Consider the following 23026-nt stretch of genomic DNA (forward strand, 5'->3'; position numbering starts at 1 on the left):
GGCACCGCGGCGGCAATTAGCCGGAGCTGCAGGCGCAGCGGGGTGGAGGCTGCGGCTGGGGCGCGGGGAGAGGACCCACAGCCCCCCAGCCCCCGCAGAGCGAGCGCGCTCCCTTCTCCTCGGTCCCGGCTCCCCACTCTCGGCCCCCTCCCTCCTCCCTCTCCCTGGCGTTCCCAGCAGCCCGGGGTTTCAGATGTCCCACCGCCGTTTGACCCCCTCCCCCTGCTTCTCCACCCTGCAAATGAGGTTTGACCAGCAGACGCAGAGCCCACCTCTGGCTCAGAATCACTGACATTTAGACTCCTGGCTTCAACCTGTTTACAAGCCGGCTTTCCAAAGGAGGGGGGTGGAGGGACACGGGGCCAAACAAAACACCAACTGCCCAACTGCCGTCCCCCCAAAACCAGAAGTGACTTTCTGCAGACCTCACATCCACAGGCACCACCAAAAAGAGAAAGCAAGAGGCAGAAGAGAACAGCGGCTGGTGACGGGGCAGCTGCCTCCGGCCCCGACAGCCCGGGAGGAGGGACGCGGGAGCCGTCCAGGGGCTGGGGCTCCGCAGAGAGGGGCCGGCGGGCGCGACCTCGGGCGGGAGCAGTGCGCTGCCCCAGCCTCGCGCCCCAGCCTCTGCGGGTCTCGTTCCCCGTGCTGTCATCTGTTTTTTCAGACTATTTTCTTTTTTCGTCTAACATGGTGAAGAAAGGAGTGAAGAAGAGAACAAAGTAACTCCTGGGGGAGTGAAGATCGCCGGTGACCCGCTGCTCTATCGCCACCCAGCAGCTCCCGCGACCGCGGCCACCCACCCTGGTCCACCATCGCCCGGAGCCTGCAGGGGCGCCCAGCGGATCCCGGACGGGAGCGAGGAGAGGCAGCGGCCCGTGCGAGGAGTGATGGATGGTGGTGCATTGCCTGCTGGCCAGATCTGCACCCAGAGGGAGCTAGGCAGCGGCCGCCACCTCCAGCTGTCTCCTTGCCGCCGCGCACCGGGTCTCACCCTTCCAGTATGTTCGTTCTGATAAGACAATCTCCAGCGCCGAGAGTTTCAGTACAATGTGGAAATGGATACTGACACATTGTGCCTCAGCCTTTCCCCACCTGCCCGGCTGCTGCTGCTGCTGCTTCTTGTTGCTGTTCTTGGTGTCTTCCGTCCCTGTCACCTGCCAAGCCCTTGGTCAGGACATGGTGTCACCAGAGGCCACCAACTCCTCTTCTTCCTCCTCCTTCTCCTCTCCCCCCAGTGCCGGGAGGCACGTGCGGAGCTACAATCACCTCCAAGGGGATGTCCGCTGGAGAAAGCTCTTCTCTTTCACCAAGTACTTTCTCAAGATCGAGAAGAACGGGAAGGTCGGCGGCACCAAGAAGGAGAACTGCCCGTACAGTAAGTAACCACTGTGCACTGCCTCCCCGCAGGCACCCACCCCCACCCCGCAGGGGGGAATCTGTTCCAGATGTGGCCGGCTAAATATTTACGTCCCCAACCCCTGTAAAATGATTAAGTGGAATACTTTCACACTAAATCACCCCCCCCGCCCCGTGTATACATTGTGCGGCCTCACCCCTGCCTGCGGGGCCGCTGCACGTCCCCCCACTCCCTGTCACCCTGTCTCTGGGCTTGTCACTCGCCTCGCGGGACGCCGCAGAGCGGTTGCGGCGCACCGACACCCCCTCGGTCTCCATCGCCCTTGCCTACTTCAGCCAAAGGTCCCCTTCCCCTCCCTTCAGAAAATGGCTCAAGTAAACACATTTTGTTTCTTTTCGCTGGCAATCTTATTAAGCGTTTTTTGGGACAGTTTCCTCAAGCTGAAAATAATTACCCGCTGTCAATTACAGGGACTTTATGGCAACTTTATTTAAGAAAGAAAAGTCCATTCCACTCGCTCCCCACCCCCATCCCGTTCCCCCGCCACCTCTCTAGATAGGAGCGAAAGCATTTTTCTGGTTTTGATTGTTTTTTTGGGAGGGTCCCTCATGTTGGCTTGAGTGATTGCAGTCCACAAAGTCCGCTTTTCCGGCACCGCTATTAGTCCCGGGCCTGCCTTCTCTCTGGGTAACATGATGCTCCTGTCTGCGCTGTCTGTAGCGTCTGCGCTGCTTCGTGGCGTCCCGTTGTACCGTTTCTTCTGAAACCTCTCAGATTGCAGAGCCCTACTGCTCCGGCATTGGGAACATCTGGGGCCGGATTCACACAGACCTCACACAAATTCCATTGTCATTCTTCTGTTTTCAAAGTAAAAGTCATACGTCTGTTTCCATGGCTGAAGTTTACCCCGGGAGCATGAGGTTTTTCTCCTTGCTCAAATTATGCCCTGGATTTCTGGATTTCTTTCCTTTTTGCCCCCCTCTCTCTCTTTTCTCCTTTGGCTCTTTTTCTTCTTTTCTTTCTTGCAGGGGTGTGGGCTGGGAGGGGGTGGGAGCAGTAGAAGGGAAGGGTGGATACTGTGTCTCTTCTTGAATCAGTCCAGCAAAGCCAGATGACTCTGTTGGCTTCCTCTCTGAGTTACTTTCAAGTGGGGAGACTTACTCACCCTCTATTGATTGCTGTTTGAAAGGGTCCCAGGCAATGCCCCGACACCACATACAGTAGACAAAGGCGTTTCAACATCTTTAAGGACCAGTTCGAATCATCTCAATGGTACTTTCAAGTCACCTTTCAAAGGGACTTTTTTGTGTCAGCTGTTCGGGAATCTGAACCCTGTTTGCCCGTCACTTAAATACATGGGTCCCACATTTCAAGGTCCCTTGGCCCAGAAAGGATCTGGTGTGAACAGGAAAGACGGTTAACCAGAACTTAGCATTTTTCTTTTTAAATAAGGATGGATGAGAATGAAGACTTCATTTTCGTATGAGGGGCTCATGGACTTTCACCATTAACTTCTGTTTTCCTTAGCTGCTTCTTCCATGTCTAAGATTAGCACTATGTTTACAAGTAATCATAGTTGTAGAAGGATTTTGAAGTATTCCATTTTACGTTCGATACTAAAGGTGTGAAAAGCCCATTGCCTATATGTGCTTTTCATGCTGGTTTATAGAAAGCGGCTGGAATAATGTCATTTACGATGAAGATTTTTCTGATTGTTGCCTGAATTCATTAGGTTCTCTCTGTGGAGATGCCACCGGTGATTAAAAATTTGACACTTCGTTCAATGACTGTGGTGTCATCCAGGAAGGAGCGGTCCAAACACTTACTGAACAGTGAGCCGAGAGGTTAAAACAAAAAATATCCATGGACCGAAATTCTTTTTGTATGTTTAGTTCATAAAGATAACTCAGAGAAACATAATAAAATTCTAAAGTGTTACCCTTGAGCAAACTTTCTTTCTCTCTCTCTTTTTTTTTTTTTTTGACACTAACTGGATTTTGCTGTTGTTGTATGTCAAGTGTCTTTATGATGTGGGACCCACCCACACTGGTTTATTTATGCAACTTGAATTACTAATTTCTAAAATAGCAATCACTGTGTGATTAATGGTTTCACAAAATGATTTCCAGGGTGCAAATTGAATTATGTTTTTACAGTTAAGAATTATCTGCAAAGAGAAAGGTATACGACTTTCACTGCATAGAAACAAGTGTGAAAAATTTTCATCCTAACTGTCCAAATATACTCATGTCTCTTCCAGATGATAAAGTACACTAATAGTTCTTGTTAAAATTACAGTATCTTATATAGCAATGCAATCTTAACAAGTGGTTGAAAATGAAAGGGGGAGGGTCTCACTCTGTTAAACAAGGTCAAGCAGTAAATAATTTAGGCTTTTAAAGAACATCTGTATAAGGACATAGCACGTGGAAAGTAAAGGTTGAAAGAGACTTAATTTCACATGTGGCCAGGTAATCAGAACGCTGCTACAATTTCCAGCTGGACTGATGTAGCTGAACTACATGGTATCATTAAGATATTGTCTAAATGCTCCATAATTACATGTGAACTAACTTGCGCCATGCCCACGGGGTAACCAGCCAGCCAGCCCTCCCACCACATGGTAGCCTGTTAAATATTAGGGTATCTAACCTCTGAAGAGTGTTAGTTCCTTATCCAAAAACCACATTTCAGTAACATTTTCCTAAACAAGTTATTAATTATTCTCAATACACAAAGCTGTTCTTTTGAGGTTTGCTTATTTGAAGCTTAATTTTCTTTGTTACTTTTGACCCTAGTATTGCTGCTAAAATACAATAACAGCTTATCTAAGAGGTTACATGTTTGTGATGTTCAGAAGCTTAATTAAACAACTGCTTTACTGGCTCTCTGCCAACAAAATGCTAACAAAAGGGAAGTAAGGAAATCACCCCTAAGCATTGCAAAATCATTTGTAACTTCTACCTCCAAAGCTGGTTCCCAGAATTTGGGTGGTTCTAAAAATATTGCATGTGCTAAAGAAACTCTTCTCAGTTTGGGTGATTATTGTAATCTCTTTTTTGGAGGGGGTATTTTTTTTTCTTCTTAGCCATTATAGGATAGTAGAATAAAGGAGAGCAGAGCTGAATTATGTTTCTCCCGTTAGAGGTCTGAGAAAGCCTGAATAATTTAGAGTAGCTGCGGTGTGTCTGTCACTAGATATGCTCAGGCTCATTGAGGTCTGTTTTATCATTCTTTACATCTAGAGCTTTGCCCTTGAAACATTACCACTCAGCTCCAGCTCTGGCCTCCTAGGAAGGCTGGATACAGCTGTTAGGTACCCTTGCAACCGGGGCTGGTGGATGAATTTCAGAACATAAGTAAAACAGCTGTGAGCTTCTCCCATGCTCGTCACTTACTTGGAGGAAAGGGGAGTCTAGGGCAAAGAAAGTGTAGCCCTCAACTTGAGACAACAAAGGCTGGATATTCTCAAAATGGAAAGCCACCATGCCTATGAGTCTTTCCAGAAAAGGAGCATGGGCAACAGTAGAGAAATCAGTATGTACTGAATACGCAATACATGCCTTACCTCATTTGACACCCATAAGAGGCCTATGATTTACATATAACTACCCACATTCTCCACATATGAAGACTAAACATGGAAAAAAGTAAATTATTCAAGGTCATCGACTAGAATTTGGCAGAGCTTAGATTCAAGCCCAAGTCCACGCGGTGATATCGCTCCTTATTTCCCCTACCTCTCTGCTACTGGCAACACTGGTACGCACGTATCAGGATTATGGTGGATGCCCCCAAACTCTAAAAAAACAAATTATGCAAAAGCATAATACCAACAACTCCTCAGATTAAATTGGAATGGGAGCAAAGTGATGGTGGAAGAGAAAAGAACTACCTCAAAGGTGTCACTGCAGGTGGCTGTGTGGCATCATAGTCTGCTGGGCACCCTCTAGGTGAAACAACTTGTGTGATATGATGTTTGGGAATATGATCACATACGGGTACACAAAATACACATACATCAATCTCACTCATTTCAACAGAGGGCATTAGAAATGCAAGACTATTGAAGAAAACTCCATGAATGTCATTGTATATAGTAATTGTTTACAGCTGAGGGTGGAATGTTTAATTGATTCCATGTGTAATAAAATAATTGGATTGTAAATACCAGTGTGAAATTGGGCTTTTGCAGAAACTTCTGAGATATGAATCTAAATGGAGCAAACTCTTAAGAGTCCTAAAGACAGATAGATCTATACACAGAGACTACAAGCTTCCAAATGAGTCTACACGTGAAAAAGACACTTCACCCCCCCAAAACTAAACATTATTGTTTAGGATTAAAGGTTCATATTATTGCTTTTTAATCAAAATGAAAGCTTACTGTAGGAAGTTCAATAAAGTGAGAAGATTGTTGAGGAAAATGGGGATTCATATATTGTCTCCTAAAAATAACACAACAGCTTCCCAGGAAGGAAGCCAGTATTACAACTGGAGGCTTCCACTGGTGTCTGATTTAAGTTGTGGTCGTTTCTAGAGTTCGGTTGCGTAATTTATAACCGGCAGCATTTAATCACAAGCACTGAGGATTTATGAAGGGAAGGCACTGTATTTAATGTTTACATGACACTGGTCCTGTTACCTTTACTGCATCCCTACCATGTGGACCCTCCACTTCGATGGCTTTATCATAAATCCATTAAAAATGCACAATTACAGAGAGTTTCCTCTTCATAAACCTGATTTATAACCATCTACCAGGAAAAAAAAACACAAGAAAAAAACAGAAATCACATGCCAATACTAAAGTATGAGAATTCAGAGACGCCGATGTCTAGGGCTTGGGTAACCTAGTACCCAAAGGTATGGACTAGTCTTTCCAAACAGGCTTTTCACAATGATGTTTAAGAATGGAATTGGAAAGAATGTCTTATAGAAGGAAGGAAACTCCATTGTATGCATGTTTCCGGTACATTTTTACTATCCAGTTTAGAGTGCAAAGTGTTATTCCAGTATATTTCTTTTCATGTTTAATGAACTTATAGAACATGAATGAGCACTTTAAATTCCTGCACAATTACCTTAATGTTCAGAGGCAAACCCCATTTATTATCCACATGTCTGACTTTCCACAAGCCAAAATGTTGGGAAAAAAGTTGACAGCTCATTTGAAATGGAGTTAATGTTCCTTACATTTATGAGCTGCCTATGAATATCTATATCTCTCCTAAGCCTTAAATGTCTATATGCTTATCCAAAACTGTAGTACAAATGATATTTCTTTATTATGCTTCAGAAGGAAGATGAATGCATGTGTATTAGTTCAAAGTGATTTTAATCTATCTTAACATTAATTCTGTGAACTTTGCAATGAAGAGTAATTCAGATGACGTTTTTAGTATTACTGTTCCAACATTTGTCAGCATTAATAGTTGATGTTTGCTTAATGTAAGTCAGTAAAATATTAGCGTTTCCCTCCAAGAAATTAAAGTTCTCTTTTAATTTTCCAGTATGATGGCACATAAGATTCATGTTTATGTAATTTTAATACAGTTCTATTTGTCTAGAAAAGTAATGAGCCTCATTTTGTCTCAAGTCCTTTATGCAGAAGTACTTTAATCGCATGGTATATTGCAATGATGGAAGGTCATTTACATTTGCCATTTGACCAATAGTATTTGTTATTTGGGTTTGCAGATTCAAAATGTTTACTTTTCATAATTGGCACTCTTCTTGTTTTCAGTGCCTGTTAACTCTACCCCTGCCTGTCAGTCAGTAGAACAAGTGATAACCTAGAAACTCGCCCTTAGTGTTAGTGAGAAAACAAGGCTACATCCTGGGAAGCCACCAGCGACATTCAGATCCTGAATTAATGAATACAAAATGGCCATGCATGTCAGATACGGTGGCAAACCAAGTATTTCATTAACACAGTTTTTACACAAATTGCAAGTTTTAAGATCTCTAAAAGGAAGCCAGGTGACCCACCAAATAATTGTCTTCAAGGCTCCCTGGCTATTAAATCAGGTCAGTTGTGTCCTTTCTTTGAACACTGTGTTCTAATTGGAACAATAAATCAAAGATGACGCACAGAGTAGATTCCCATGTAAGGTGGACAACTGGACAGTGACTTTTTACTGCTGCTAACACGTGCATCCAATTACCATCCGATAGATCCGTGGTGCCAGCAGTAAAGCATTGCCTCATTTTATAGTTCGCCTCATAATTCTTCACCCTAAGTCTGTCCAGCTTTACCTATATCTAATCTGTCAGTATGCATGTTATCATTAACGAGGAATTTTTGAATGTCTGGCATGCTTCCCACAATGAACAATGACACTGAGATATTAACGAATCATTTAGTTAATCAGAATAGAAGAGGCAAAGTATTAAGTCGCTATATCCCCAACTTCAAGTCGTTGTGAACTAAATATAACCTAATAATTAAATTAACACTACAATTTAATTATTAACAGTACAGTTTAACTGCAGTTTACTTTTACATAGTAACAGTTAACTACAAAATTAGGAACTTAAAAAAGACATTTTTTGCCCTGCCTAACCCAAAACATATTTCTCTCCCTCTCTCCTTCCCCCCTTCCCCTCTAAAGATAAATAAATAAAATCTTTTTAAAAAAGACATTTTTCTATCATTATTATTTTCTTTCATGGCCCTTGAGTTAATGTTCTTCACTGAAAAATATCCATGGTAGTTCATGCTTGACCTTTTTCAAGGCATTGCCCTGTATCAGGATTTGACATATTCACTGAGTCTTTACAACTCAGTCCCATCAGCTTCGTGCTAATAGTTCTGCCTTGAGGCAGTTTGACTTCTGAAATACTGGCCACCTGAGACAACGCTGCCTCTGAGACCTCGAGAATCCCTGACACTTTATCACCCCTTCACCACTCCATTATTTTCCCCTCCTTTTTTCCCTTCCTTTAGCTCTAAACCCCTTGCATAGTTTCATCCATTATTGGTGCTTAGCATCCCACGGTACAGTGCAAGTCAGTGGCCTGGACAGTTTTGGGTGGGTAGTATCCAAAATAGATAGTTAATAGTCTATGCATAAAAGTCTTCAGCAAATTCAACAGGCTCCAAAGGGAGCCTTTCCTAATTTTGAATCACCATGGAAGTCACCTTTCTCCCAGCAGGCAGGCCAATTTCTTACAGCTTTGCCTTTTAGTGAAGTTAGAAAACCAAAGATAAGCACCTTCAGAGAATGGATGCTGACTGTCTAGTGACTAGACAGTCATCACTCTGCATCTTTGCGCCAGACTCAATATTCTGTTCCAAATGACTCTTCCTGCAGGTTCATTTAACCTTTCTCTCAAATTGTTTTAGTACCTGCAGCATGTACCAGCTGCTTTGTCAATTTCCTTATCTTTTGCATTTATCTGGACTCTTATAAGAGGAAGAAAGTGAAGATGATTGAGGAAGTCAAATAATTATTCCTCTTCTGTTTTAGTCATCATTTATTTCAAAGAAGATGAATACTAATTGAGAAATCTTTAACATTTCCAACTTTCAGAATGCCCCCTACATTATAAAGCTTCTCTGTGCAGTCCTGCCAAATACGGCTCCTTAGAATGAAACCCATATTCTCACTCATAGTGGTTATCAAAGGGGAAAAATGTACAGCACTCACGCATGTCCACTCCAGGCTGACCAAATAGAGACATGTGCACATCTTCATTAGAAAGATTTTGAGATGCCAACGGAAGTTAGAATTCTATATAAGCTTACTTGTGTTCACATCTTTCACTGACTGCCAAGTTATTTTTATTATATGCAGAAGCTGACTATTTACATATGTCAAGTCGGTTGTTCCTGTAATGATAATTAAATGCCAACCTTCTTTTTATAGTTGGTTTCAAATTATGTAGTGATACAGATATAAGCATATTTCCATATCCTAAATATCTTTGATGTATTGATAGAATTATTAAAAGAAAAATTAAAATTTCACAACATGGGTAAATGATAATACATGGATGCTAAACTGCATACTATTTATGATATACAGTGAGCTATATTTAAGGACAATGCTATTAGTAATTGTCATTTACATTGTAATAAAACTTTTAGGGGATTTTTTTGGACATCTCTGTAGAAGGCTATGATTCACAAATATAAAAACAAAAGTACTGGGGATGCTTAATGAACAAAATTACAGAAGGGCTTTAAAGCTGAAGCAGGAAAGATGGTAAAAGGTATATAATTAGGATGTTAAAAGCCAGAGGAAAAGCAGAAGAGGCCATGGAGCATTCAGACAGACTGTGAAGGGGGGAGGAGATGTTTGGCTGGAGTGATGGAGACAAGGGTTTTGAACTCCCAGGGAAGAAATCAAGCTAATGAGTCGCAATGCACAAGGGCTGACATGACGAGAAAGGTGTGAGGGAAATATAACCCAAGCCCTGGCATTTGACTGCTTGTTAAATGAACTGAAATGAGAACCTGTGATCTAAAAGGAATCCCACTGAAGTAATCGCAGCCAGGGTATCAGAGGCAGGAAAGCTACGTCTAAGCTGCTGCTCGAGGCAGTGGGCTGGAGGGACTAAAAGTGTGGACTCGAACCAGAAGTGACCCCCAATCCGGGCCTGGATTGAAAGTGAGCTTTGGAGACACGGGGTGGTTGCATTTGAGGCTCCGCACTGCCAAAGAATAGTATGTTACTTGGGCAAGTTGTCATCAGTGACACAGGATATTCACAATCCCTACCTCTTTCCTACATGGTAAAGATTTAATGAGGTCATTCCTTCATTCAACAGAAATTTATTGAGTGCCTGCTTTGTGTCAGATACCGTGTGACACTTAAATACACGGCTGGAGAAAACAATGCCGGGTCTGCTCTCACAGAGCTTTCTTCCCCAGTGTCAAAAACTGAGCAAGTAAATAAGGAGATGTGTGATGAAAATTTGGGGGTTCTGTAACAAAACAATTGGGACCTCTTTTGAGCCTCATGGCCAGAGAAGCCTTTGAAGGGGGGAGGGAGGGACCCCTGTGGGGTGAGTCTAATGCATACCCCAAAAGTATGGAAAAGGCACACTGAGCCCAGGCAGGGTGAGAAGTTTGGTGAAGTTGGAGTTAATGCATATAACAGCTTAACAGTGCTTGGTGCATCATAAGCCCTTATGAAGTGGATAGTATAAAAAAAATAACTATGATGCTTCCCCTTGTGTGAAGGGAAAGCATTAGAAAAGCAACTAGATGATTTGATGAAGTTGGAATTAAAATATGGGAATTGAAGAAAGAGGCAGGAATGAGGAATACACCTGGCTTTTTGTTTTTACAAAGGGAAAAACCAGAACCTCTGAAATTATTGAAGATTTAGAATTGCAGTGTTTATCATGTTGTGAAGCTTTGAGAAAAAGCTGGTTCATTGCGAGATGAGCTGCAGATATTTGAAAATTGAAAGTAACTTGAGGAGCGAGGGAAGAGCTGAAAAGAAAGAATAGATGGTGGGGAATATGTTCAAGGACTCAACTACAAAACAGAACAAAAGAAAGTAAAGAACAAAAATAGGGCCCACACAGGTCCTGGATGGAGCTGGGAGAAGGCAGAGTATTTGGTAAAAGGCAAAAGGGAAAGTGACTCAGTTTTTAAATATTTCAAAACAAATCTAGTATTTCAAGTTACGATATGGTTTTGAAGCAGGATTATCACAGTTGCTCGGCTTTCAGTAAAGTCTGCGGTTCAGGGTCTTGCTTCTCCTCCCGTGACTGTGACCTTTTTGGCCCAGGCCCTCCCAAGAGTCTGCGATCCGGAGACAGGAGAATGTCACGGGGAGCTGGAAGATAATATAAGGCCATTTATACTACACGCCAAAGAAGCAGGGCAGAAAACCAGCAACCTGCAGGAGAGGGAGGGGTGAGTGACCTGAGGAGGGTCACACTGAGGATAAGGGAGTAGACATAGACTCAGATAAAAAGAGAGGAGCAAGCACATCCTTAAAGAAAGCACCGAACCTTACATGAGGTTTTCCAGAAATAGGCAGGCCAGAGGGCCGGAGCAGAGTGGACGAACTGGTGGGTATATTATGAAACACACAGCAAATGCACTGAAATGCGTTACCACCTACAAGCGAAGCAGGTAAATATCCTTTGATTTGAGTACTTAGGTTTCTTTTTTTGCTAAAATATTAGGTTAGCAAGGTTTTCACTTAAAATTGGCCTTCATTTGTTTATTTTACTTTTCGAAGTAAAGAATAAACAAAGAGAACGCAGGGGAGTATTTGGGAAAAAACATACACTGAACTACAATGGACATAACCTAAATACATTACAATTGTAGTTTGATTGGAAAACAAAAACAGTGCTTGTTTTACACTAGGAGCATGAGGCTGTAGTTCTTCTGACATGGACCGAATGCCATCGTCCTCAGCATTCCTGATTTGCTAAATGGTCACAGCTTAAAAATGTAATAAATAGGCCCCACTGCAGAAGTGAACGCATGGCCTGTCCCTGGGGGTCAGGGGGTCTGCCCCTTCACAGCAGGTCCCCAAGGGAACTGGGGAGGCTCCAGGATTACCTTCTGCCCTTGGGTATTTTTCCTTGTCATTCCTGTACTAAAACGTTAAAAAGAAACAAAGGAGACTAGAGCTCTTCGTCTTGCAAAAGAGGATGCTTAAGGACTTCTTTTTAAAACAAATTAGGGCCATGACACAACAAGACAGCCTTATGCAACCAAGTCCACTGGCAAGACCTTGGGCTCTGGGGACAAACTTCTTCATGAAGAATCTAGGTTCCTAAACTGTGTGGCTTTGGACAAGCTACTTCCTGGGCCTGGATCTCTGCGACTGTTAAGTGAGGATAATATCACCCACCTTAATCACTGTTGGGAGGGTGGGTTTGTAAATTTACAAATGAGGCTCTAAATGCAAAGGTCCCAGTACAGGCCCTGGCACATTTTCAGAGCTCAGAGATGTTAGTTCTCTCTACTGGTTTTTTTGTGCTATGACTACTGTGTTGATTTTAATTTTACCACTTGATGAAAAGATACCCAAGTCATAGGATAATAAACAATTTAGAAAATTGGTATTCTATCACCTTATTTGATAGGTATAAAGTGCTTGGATGTTCTCATAAACTGGTTGTCAGAAATGGATGAAGTGATCATTGTTACTGTTGTGCTGTGTTTGGGTGAGAAAATCGGGGTTAACAGTTACGGTGCAGCCTGCAGGGTCACAGCCAGCCAGGCACACTTGGTCAGCAACTGTGATTCAGAATTCAGACCTAGGCCGTCTCAGCTAGTGTGACCCTCTGCTTTGGCATGCCTGGGACAGCCTCAGTGTGCAGGCATTGTTCTAATATATTATTAAGGAGACCCCATTCATTCTCAAATGACCCATCACAAAGTCACCCCTGTCTTAGCCTCTCTGGTTTGCATGAGGCGCAAACCCAACCAGCTGCTTTCCTAGCAGATACGTGTCTTCCCAGCATCCTCAGATAACAGCTACATTTTTTTTCATGTCAGGATTTGTTCCCTGCCGACCCCCTTCTACCTCATTTTCTACGATCCTCCCACTACAGATGCGCTGAGCTCATTTTAGTTCCGGAACGTGCCATTCCCCAGGTGCAGCATTTGTGCACAGGAATGGGTCTGGCTGGGGTGATATTCCTGCCCTCGCTGTCCCCAGGACTCTTTCTTTTCAGGTGTCAGGTAGACGTCATCTCTAGGAAGCCTTCCTGACCACTCCATTTTCCCAAAGCCTGTGTTCCCCAACACCCTGAATCTACTATTTTAACCCGGTCTCACGTTTGATTAATTTGCCCAGGCCCTTTCCTCACACACAGAGAGCTTGTTGAGTGGGAGGGCTGGGTGTCCCCACTGACCTTTGCCTGTAGGCCTTGATACAATGTCTGGCATATAATGGCTTCTTTCTATGTAGTTATCGGGTAAATTGCTTTGTAACTGCGTCCTTGACACAGGGCACCAAGACTCTCTTCGGTTTAGTCGCCTGGCCTAGAAAGTGTGATTAATACACTACCTACCTGCAAAACTATGGTTGAAGTCAATTGTGTTTTAACACTTCACTTCAGTTCTAAGTTCTACAATTCTGAGAACTTAGAAAATAAGTGAGAGCCACCAATTACTTAAATGAATGTTAAGTATTTAATGTCATACAAACGTGTGAGTGGAAATCATGTGTAATCCTTGCAAAGGATTGTTTCCTGTGTATGTCTCCGAGTCACCTGAGGTTACTATTGGCTTTGTTGGGGGGGGGGATACATGAGGACCGCACTCCACCGCAAAACTGAGACTGGCTGTGAGATGGTTGTGGATGGTTTCAGAGCTGCCTTTGGGCTGTGGGGTAATTCGGTAACCGTTGAGAAACAAACGAGCCTTGGTACTTCATGGAGAAAAGAGTAATGAACTGCAAAGTGTGGGAGTGAAGGGACCTGGTTCATAGTCTTGGCTGTGTCGACACATCCGCCATTCGGTCCTGGGCAGGTCTGCTCGTTATCTGGCCCTCAGAGACTTAATCTACGAAATGAGTGTACTGAACTAAATTATAATTCATATTTGTGTTCAATATGTTCATTTCCCACTGTCCAGATGAAGGACTCAATTCTAGGAGCATACCTGTTAGCAGATAACAGATGCAGCCTGCTGAATAATAGGCACCCGGAGATACCAGGCCTTGATTCCTGCAGCCAGTGACTGTTACTCCACAGGACAAAATTTTTACAGATGTGATCAAGTTATGGATTTGGAGATGAGGAGATTATCCTGCCTTATCCGTGTGAGCACTAAATGGGGTCACTTGTTCTTAATTATAAGAGAGACAGAAAACGGTTAAGCTCATGGAGAAGGCAGAAAAGGATTTGATGATGGAGTCGGAGAAAAAGAGAGTTGTAGACACAGTTGTTTGGCTTCTAAGGCAGATGAAGAAGACCTGAGCCAAGGAATGGAGCTGCAGAAGCTGGCAGAGGAGAGAAGCAGTTTTTCCCTCTAGACTCAATGGGAGGAAATTGGCCCTACTATTGACTTGATCTGGGCCCAGTGAAACTGATACTGGACTTCTGGCTTCCAGAACTGTGAGGGAATCAATTTCTATTGTTTTAAAACACCGATCTTTGGTAATCTGTTTTAGCAGCCACAGGGAACTAATATAGATTTTGATACTCAAAGTGGGGTGCTCCTGTAACAAATCCCTAAAAGTGTGGAGTAGCTTTGGAATTGAATAATGGATATAGACTGAAAAAATGTTGAGGCACTCGATTAAAAAAATGTCTACATTGCCTTCAACAGACTTCTGGTAGGAATATAGATGTTGGAGTCCCTCTGGTAAGGGCTCAGAAGAGCACAGTAGACAAAGCCTGGGTCATTTTACAGAATACGTATATCTTCATCACAGAGAGTTGGTAGAAACATAGCCGTTGAAAGTGCTCCCGGTGGGAGCCTGTTGCTGGAAACTGGAGGGAAGGCAATCCCTGTCACAATGGGGCAGACACTTAGTTGAACTGGGCCGTAGAGTTGTATGGAAAGCAGGACTTGAAAGAGATGAGCTTGCAGATTTAGTTGATGAGATTTCCAAGAAAAATGTTAAAGGTGAAGCCCATTTTCTTCTTGCTGCTTATCATAGAATGTGAGAGGAAAGAGGTGGAGTAAAGAAAGACATGTCTCATGAAGTAAAACCAACTCTTGATGATTCGTGAATTTCTCAGCCTACCCAGATTGCAAAAGAGGCTAAATTAGGAGGTTTATTCGTCGGAAAGTGTGCTCTAAGGCCAAAGATGTGGCTGGATGGCCTTAGGCTAGTGCTGAAAGATTAGACATGGGACTGATGGGTTTCCCCCAGCCATCTCAACAAAGCTGGGAAAAGAGATTGTCAAGGGAAAATCTCCGGAGGACGATATACCCAGGAGACACACAAACTTTTTCAGAATGTTGTATCAGCAGAAACACTGCCAGCTTGGACAGAAAGAAATAGAGTTAGGACAAGATGAAAGAAAGCTCTCAGACTCCCAAAATTCTACAGACAGGAAATAAGCTGGTAAACCTATGCAGCTGTGAACATATGGAATCTTCAAGCAGAAGGAAGACTCGTGGCGACCGCAAAGCCTTGGGCACAGAGGGCAGAACCACAGGCCCAGAGGCAGAGAACCTAATAACCATAGGCCCAGGAGCTTCAAGCATAGCGGACTATTCCTAGGCTTCGGAACATAATTTAACTTTTCCTGCTGGATTTTGAAATTGGTTGGGACTGGTGAGGCTTTCCTTCCTTCCATTTTTCCTTTTCTGTAATGAGAATGTCTGTAATTGTTGTACTGGGCCTATCCCATCCTCCTGCTTTGCAGCGGATGCCTTACTGTCTAGTTTTACAGATCCAGAATAAAAAAATTTTGCCTCAAGGTGGGTCATAGCCAGAGTCTCACCCATACCTGATTTAGATTAGATAGATGATGAGATTTGGGGTTTTTGAGCTGATGATATTTAAATGACTTTCGGACTGGAGCTTCTGCTATAATGGGTGGTAACTTTTGCAGGTGGGGTGAACTTAGTTTACGTATGGGATGGATGTGAATTCTGGGGTCTAGGAGGTGGGCTGAAATACAATGAATAATGGCCATTTGAAGATATCAGGTCCTAAACTCTGGAACCTGGACTGTTATATGAGTAAATTTTGACTATATAAAACATTATATAGTAGTTTCACATATGTGATTAAAGTAAGGGTACTGAGATCAGGAGGTTATCCTGGGTTGTCCAAACACCACCAGAAATGTCTTTACAATGTAGAGACAGTGGAAGACTTGATGTAGATACAGAGGGTAGCAAATGAGTTGATGATAAAGGCGTAGAGAGAGATCTGAAGATGCTATCTTGCTGGCCTTGAAGAAGGAGGAAGAGTCCTTAGTGAAGGAATGTGGCCCAAGGACTGGTTTGCCCCTAGGGACCCTGGCATCTTAATTTCAGTCCAGTGAACCTGGTATTGGACTTCTGGCTTCCGGTACTGTCAAAGGAGAAGTTTCTACTGTTTTAAGCCAACAATTTTGTGGTTGTTTTGTTACAGCAGCCACAGGAAACTAATACTGTAACCCATGACGACTTCGTGTGGTCCAAATTAAGGATAATTTGACCAAAGGGTATTTTAGCATAGAAAGTACTAAGCAGTGACTCACTCACAGATGTGAGTTCAAACACTTTATCTACCTCTTATCAATTGTGTGACTGAGATAGGTCTCCGAGCTTCTGAGTCTCCAGCTGATGAAGGAAGATTAGAATGATTTATGCAAAAATACCTAGCAAAGTATCAGGCTCATAATGGAACCCCAAATTTTAGTTTGGTCTAAGTTGTTCAGTTTCAGTGACTATCAGTAAAAGTGTTTAAAAATATAGTACATTTGCTGAGTATACTTGCTGCTGGGCACTATGAGAACAAAGGGGTGACTTTGATGGTTGTGTGCAGAACCTGGCTGTACAGGTGGTCTGGTTTTGCATTGGGTCATAAATTCAATCTGTATTAAAGAGAGTTGTTCTCTTCCTCCTCATGCGTCCAAGAACCACTCTCCTGAAGTTGAATGCTAAACCCATGAGAACCTTTCCAACCTAAAGCAGATCCTTTATAAGTTATAAGTTAAGGATGACAGAAGAACCATTTACTAAATGGATAATTAGTACAATTAAAATGTGAGCGACCTTCCTGAAATATTTCAGTGTTTAACTCTATTGGAGTTGGTGTACATTCGTTGCTTTCTTTGACGCCTGTACTGTCTGTCCTCTCTCAGTAGGGATAACATCCATGCGACATCCTACATTTCGGCTTCTCACATCTAAAAATGCTTCCATCAAAGTGCCACTCTCAAAATTTAGTAATCATGACTGTTTATGTCACTGAAATTTTCAGGCCTGGAACAGAAGCATGGTTCCAAACCTGGCCTTTCCTTGCACAGAAAAGTAGCTTCTCACACTCAGAGGGGCCACGCAAGTCGTAGACAGCAGATGGATGTGTGGCTCTGTGTTAGGGCACCGGGACTTCTTAGGAGCTGAGGCCAACAGCAGCATCTCCAAATGTCGTGTTACAAGCCCACTCCCATTTCTCTTTCACACTCGTTGTTAACGTTGTTAACCGAGGGCTGGGGCCACAGTCATTTGAAAAGACAGGTCGTGGTGGTGGTACTGGGAAAGGTGAGTGCAGTCAGGAACAACCTTCTGCTGCAAGGGGCGTGGATACCAGGTCTGACCCGGATCAGCTGGAGCGAGCTAGAGATGAGGGCCAAACGACCGGCCATGGTGGCTTCAAAGAGTTCTACTTCTATTCTCCAAGACCAGGGGAACAGCATCAGTCCTTCCAAATCGACAGGAGGCTTTTGAAACTTTCTTGATAATGGAATGGCTGTTGAGGACAATTGTGAATGCTTTTGAGATCCAACCCCTACCATCTCCCTTCAAAAAGATAAGATTCCTCTAACACATACTTAGAAGAGAGGTTTGAAGCAAATGGAGAAAGAGGCCAGATTTCAAATAGCTGGTAATACCAAGTACTAGGTTTTTCTCAAATGTGGGCCTATGGACCACATGCTCAGAATAACTAGGTTGTTTGCTCAAAACACAAATCACCAAGTCCTATTCCAGAAGTGCTACTCAGGGGAAAAAGGATGGATCCAAAAAGGGGTCCACGCAAGGAAACCTGAACTTTAATAAATACCCCAAGCATTTCTTAATCCCAACCCACCCCTAAGAAACAATAAAACTAAGGTTGACACTGTTAAGGGTGGATGTGACCGGACGAAAGGCCGAAGGTGTGCAGCAGAATGAATTTCTAACACACAGTCCACATTCACAGATTTCCCTTCTTACACATATTGTGGCCAAGGAGAAACTGCCGGTATAAAGAGGAAGTCATTTTTGAAGTTAAAACATATGCTAATGTTTAAATACTTCTTGGTTGGTAGAAGATTTTCCAGTAAATCTGAGATTAGATCAGTTTTCAACTCAAGATTGTAAACGTGCTAAGTCTGGGTGAGGGGCGGGAAGACGAGGTACCCACTGAAGCTGGCTGTTTGCCCCCACATCAGAGACCTCTCCCTCTGCTATTTAGGAGGAAGAGCTTGGATGCCACACCAAATGACAATAGTGTAAACACACCCTCAGAGATTCGGGGCTCCTCCCTATTTTTTTTAAAGCCACAGGAATTTGTGTATAACCGCCTCTAACCCCAAGAGTGTTGGCCGGAGCCTGGCCCTCAACGTGACCGAGGCACGGCTGTGGCACGGCTTCCAAGGCTAGACACGTGGAACAGGGAATATTGATGAGATTCCATCGTTTCCTTGGGAACATTCTTTTGAACTCAAGCAGCCCCTTCACATCTTATCTGTTACTGAGAGGAATTCCTCTTTATTGTGAGAAGTTCTTTCCCTCAACTGTGGAAATTTGTTTTGTTTCAGTTCCTGTAAATGACCCTTTGGTCAGGTATTGGGACAAAATGGCCTGCAGGAAAGCTGCGACCATGTCCACCTTGGGTGTCTCACGGGTAGGAAAGTTATGGGCCCCTGTTGGTATCCTGACATTTCTTTGCACCTCCAGAAGACACCCGAGACTAGATGGATGGCCCCATAGAACAGGAAAATTACAAAGTCCTGTTCCCCATGCCAAGTCACGGGGAATGTGACTCTGGAAATGCTAATAAAAATTAAAAACACTTAGCACACCCTCTGATGCATCTTTATTTTTTCTCTATATGTCTTGTACACATATTTCTTCTTTGTACTGAAGGCTTCAAAGTCATTTAATGAGATTAACCAGGATCTGTTCAGCTGAGTTTAGCAGTACGTAACCACTGTCATTGGCCTTAATTTATTAGCCCGAAGTGGTTACTGCACCGGCCAACTGAAAGTGCTGTGACTGGGTTTTTCACAATCCAAAAAGACTCCAAGGGGTTTGAAATTATTTGTTATATCCTGTTGTGCTATGAGTATATGAGGCATTCGGCCAAAGGCATTTTGCCCTAATATTTTGTACTCCAAAGAATACTTCAAATTATTTGAACTATTGCAGAATCTGAAATAGAACACTACGTATTCTGTTCGGCACAAAGGAGGCCATCCATCAACTGTCATATCACTTTTCCTCTTGGTGACAGCGGTTATAGAATAAAAGCGTGCTGCTCTGGACTCTCCTAAGATCACATGCCCTTACTTAGCAACTGATACTTGCATTGAATGAACAACGTTTTCAACTAATGACAGTGACATTTTGTGATGCAGTGGAATTGAATACTAGAAAGAGAAAAATTAGAACTTGTAACAAGTTATATTATTAAATTCATCTTATATTAAAAATGAAGCATTCAGTAATATTCCTACAATCTCTTAAATTGACTACATAAAAACCTTTGTTTTTCTATGTTGATCGTGGAAAACATTTTGAGGCAGTTCAGTTTTAATCACCATACGGGTTCTCTGCGGACCATTGTTTATCATTTTGGATACTGGCAGAATCCACTGAATGAAGTTATTTTTTTTTTAAACTGATATAACAAGGATTGTTTTAGGCAACATTGGATAATCGATTTAAACAGATTGAACAGTAGCAGCCATTTCAGTGCGGTTTTTATAATGGGATAAAATAATAATAATAGCTAATGGCATCAAATGCTTAGTTAGTGCTAAATAGTTCACATGTGTCCTCATTTAATCTCCAAACAGTGCTAGGGTATGAATGTCAGTGTCTTTCTCATTTATAGATGGGAGAATCTGAAGCTGCTAAAAGACTGAAAAACTTAACTGCAGTCGTACAGTTAACAAAGTGGCAGAGCTAGGATTTGAACCTGCTGAGAGTGACTTCAGTGCCTATGCAATCAATCACTATATTATTGTGCCCTTCCCTAGGTAAAATATAAACCAGTCCACTGTGAAATCCTTTGTGAAGCAAAGGATTGTGAAATCCACTGTGAAGCAGAGGCAAACCGAACACTGTGGTACATCAGCATATTCAATTCTATAGCTAGAAGTGTCTGTGTAGTATCCTATGCTTTCTTTATTCAACTTCACCTACATAAAGACTGAAGAATATCACTCCTTACCATTGACAAATTTATACCTGAAGCTGCAAAAATCTACCTACTGATCATTTTTGTCTTGATACTCCCCGTGACAAAAAAAAAAAAAAAGAGAGAGAGTGAGAAAATATGTGCTTTTCCAGTAGTGACCTCTTTAAAGAGTGATAACTGGACATATTTTAAAGATAAAGTTTTATTGTACATTAATTTTTTTAGCTTGAAATTCTTTCTGTAATTTATTTAATATCAAAGATGATACTCTTACTCAAGTACATATGAGGAAAAAATACTTATTCTGATTTCTTGCAGTTTGGAAAATATTTGTCTTGATGCCAAACTGCCCAAAGACATCCTCTTTCACTATGAAAGCAAAGTTTTAGGAGAGTTTACTTAGAATTGCTGATCTTTTTCCTTTTCTTTAAGGTTCCCATAGTGCCCAAGTTCACCACCTGGAGTATTCTCTTTACTAGAGTCATTTGTATTAAACTCCTCTATCTACATGCAGCCATTTTTAAGTCCAAAGCAGAACTTAAGAATGATCCAAATATCTAATCAAATGAAAGATTTATTTCTTCATCTTGGCAAATGTCTTTCCTAATGAGTTTCAACCAAACTAACCTAGAATTAACTTTTGGCATATCTCATGCTAATGGTAGATTTGCTTTCTACTTTTGAAGGCAAATTGATATTCACAAATCATACGTCACAAGCCACTAAAAGTGTCAGAATCCTACAGCAGGCCCATGGTGGCTTGTTAATCTCTCCTGTTTAAAGGAAACAGACTAATTCACTTAAATATAATGAAAGCCATACCTACTGCTGCCCAGTCCCTCAAAGGGTTCCAGCCCATGCTAGTCCTGCCTTCTTTCTTCACCTCCTTTCCTGGCTTGGACCATTAGACATGAAGCGAAGAAGCAACGATTCCCTTAATGTTGCCATGTCTGAGTTACTTCAGATGCCACATGTTTCTGAAATGTAGAAGACTTTTTCTTTTTTGCATTGAAAATATACGCAAGTAGGGTATCCCTGCCCCTCTTTCACCATTGTTTTCAACAAAGCATAAAAGATAAACCAGGATGTTAAATCGAGGGGCCACAGGTATATATAACCTTTTGCCCTCACTATTCTAATTGGCTTCCAGTAGGGGGAGGGAGAGAAAAATAAAATAGTACAACACAGGAAAAAATAGGTGTGAGAGTGAACTTTTATAGTGGATTGGCTAAAATCGACATGCTATGATTGTGACGGAAGAACAGTTTTCAAAAGGATCAAACCAAAGATGATTGGCATAATATTAACAGAAAGAGGAAAAAAATCTTCATGTATGTGTCCAGAAATTGTCCAACTGTGATCAATTGTCCCAAAGACACATTCTTTTTAACATTTCTCATACTGACGTTCATTGCTGTACTTGGAAGAGTCAGACCTTCTCTGCCTACTGCACATGCCCTACACACGTTGGGCTAATAGTTTTGTAGTGAGTTTTCCCCTTCCCTGCACGTGTCTCCTTTCTGACAGCACTATTTGTGGCTCTCCATGCTGAAACTAACTGCCACGTGTGGGTCTTCCTATCACAAACCCTGAGCTAAAAACTCCCTAGAATGAAACAGAATTTTACTGTTGACCTGTGTCTTAATCAAGGACTGAAAATCTGAGTGTTAGGATATTTAGGGGAAAGCAATTTCCATTGCAAACATACTGTACATGTTAGTCATGGCCTGATAGAACAGGAGAATTGTGAAGCAAGAAGGGGATTTTGAGTTTTCTTCTAAATGAATTTTTAAATAGCATTACAGAATCAGAATTTGTGAAGAAAAGAGGACAAGAGCAACAACAAAGAAAACTTCTTCCCTTGGCAAATTACATGAGAACTGAATTGACCCCTGGGAAAGGGCATAAAGAGACTGCAATGAGCTGATTGATTGAAGAGCCCCAGAGCGTAGCAATGTCTGGGGTCCCCCAGGACAACCTGCCAGGGCTTCCTGACAGCTAATCTCGCAGTATAAAGTCTTGGTGGAGGTTGTAGGTTTGGAAGGAGCTTTCCAAGGTCACCTAGGTCACCCCTACTCTTCCCCCAGAAACCACACTCTTCGTCATTGGAGATATCTCACACCCACACCGATGTTTGACAATAATCATCACAATTGGAGGCTCTACCATACTCAATAGCCAATTATGGTGTTTAGATATAATATGTGTATATACATATGCATATTTAAATTTTTTAATTTAACCCTTTGGTTATCTAAGTTTTAGCTTATTTTGTATTGAATCCTCCTCATGAAACATGAATCCAAATATCCTGCTTAAAACCCTTTACATTTCTCATGTATTACTATCTTAATTATTTCATGGATGCTCTATTACTTTCCGTGTACAGGCTGTTTCTTCTTTGTTAAATTTAACCCTGAGTATTTTACAGTGATGCTGCCATTAATGGGATAGTTTTCTTCTTTTTCAGAGGGTTGGTTGTTTGTATACAGAAATATGGCTGATTTTGTATCCTACAACCTTCCACTTTCCACAGTATAACCATCTACAGAAAACCACCAACAGAGATTATATTGCTATATTTCTACCTTAATTTTCTCAAATCAAAGGGATTCATATTATGATTGAATTCATTTAGACACTTTCTTTGGTGGACAGGATACTT

At 42.2% G+C, this 23026-nt stretch overlaps 1 protein-coding gene across 1 annotated transcript in view; it reads left to right on the forward strand.

The window, feature by feature from the left end:
* The first annotated feature begins 248 nt into the window (after positions 1-248).
* Positions 249-23026, forward strand: part of FGF10 (fibroblast growth factor 10) — an 84416-nt gene continuing 61638 nt past the window's right edge. Inside the window, exon 1 of the mRNA XM_037145104.2 lies at positions 249-1378. Coding sequence (XP_037000999.1) covers positions 1051-1378 — 328 coding nt within the window. The 5' untranslated portion in view covers positions 249-1050. The remainder of the gene's footprint in view (positions 1379-23026) is intronic.

The sequence above is a fragment of the Artibeus jamaicensis genome, unplaced genomic scaffold, assembly GCF_021234435.1.
Source record: "Artibeus jamaicensis isolate MK-2021 breed Jamaican fruit bat unplaced genomic scaffold, CSHL_Jam_final scaffold_369, whole genome shotgun sequence".
Classification (NCBI taxonomy): Eukaryota; Metazoa; Chordata; class Mammalia; order Chiroptera; family Phyllostomidae; genus Artibeus; species Artibeus jamaicensis.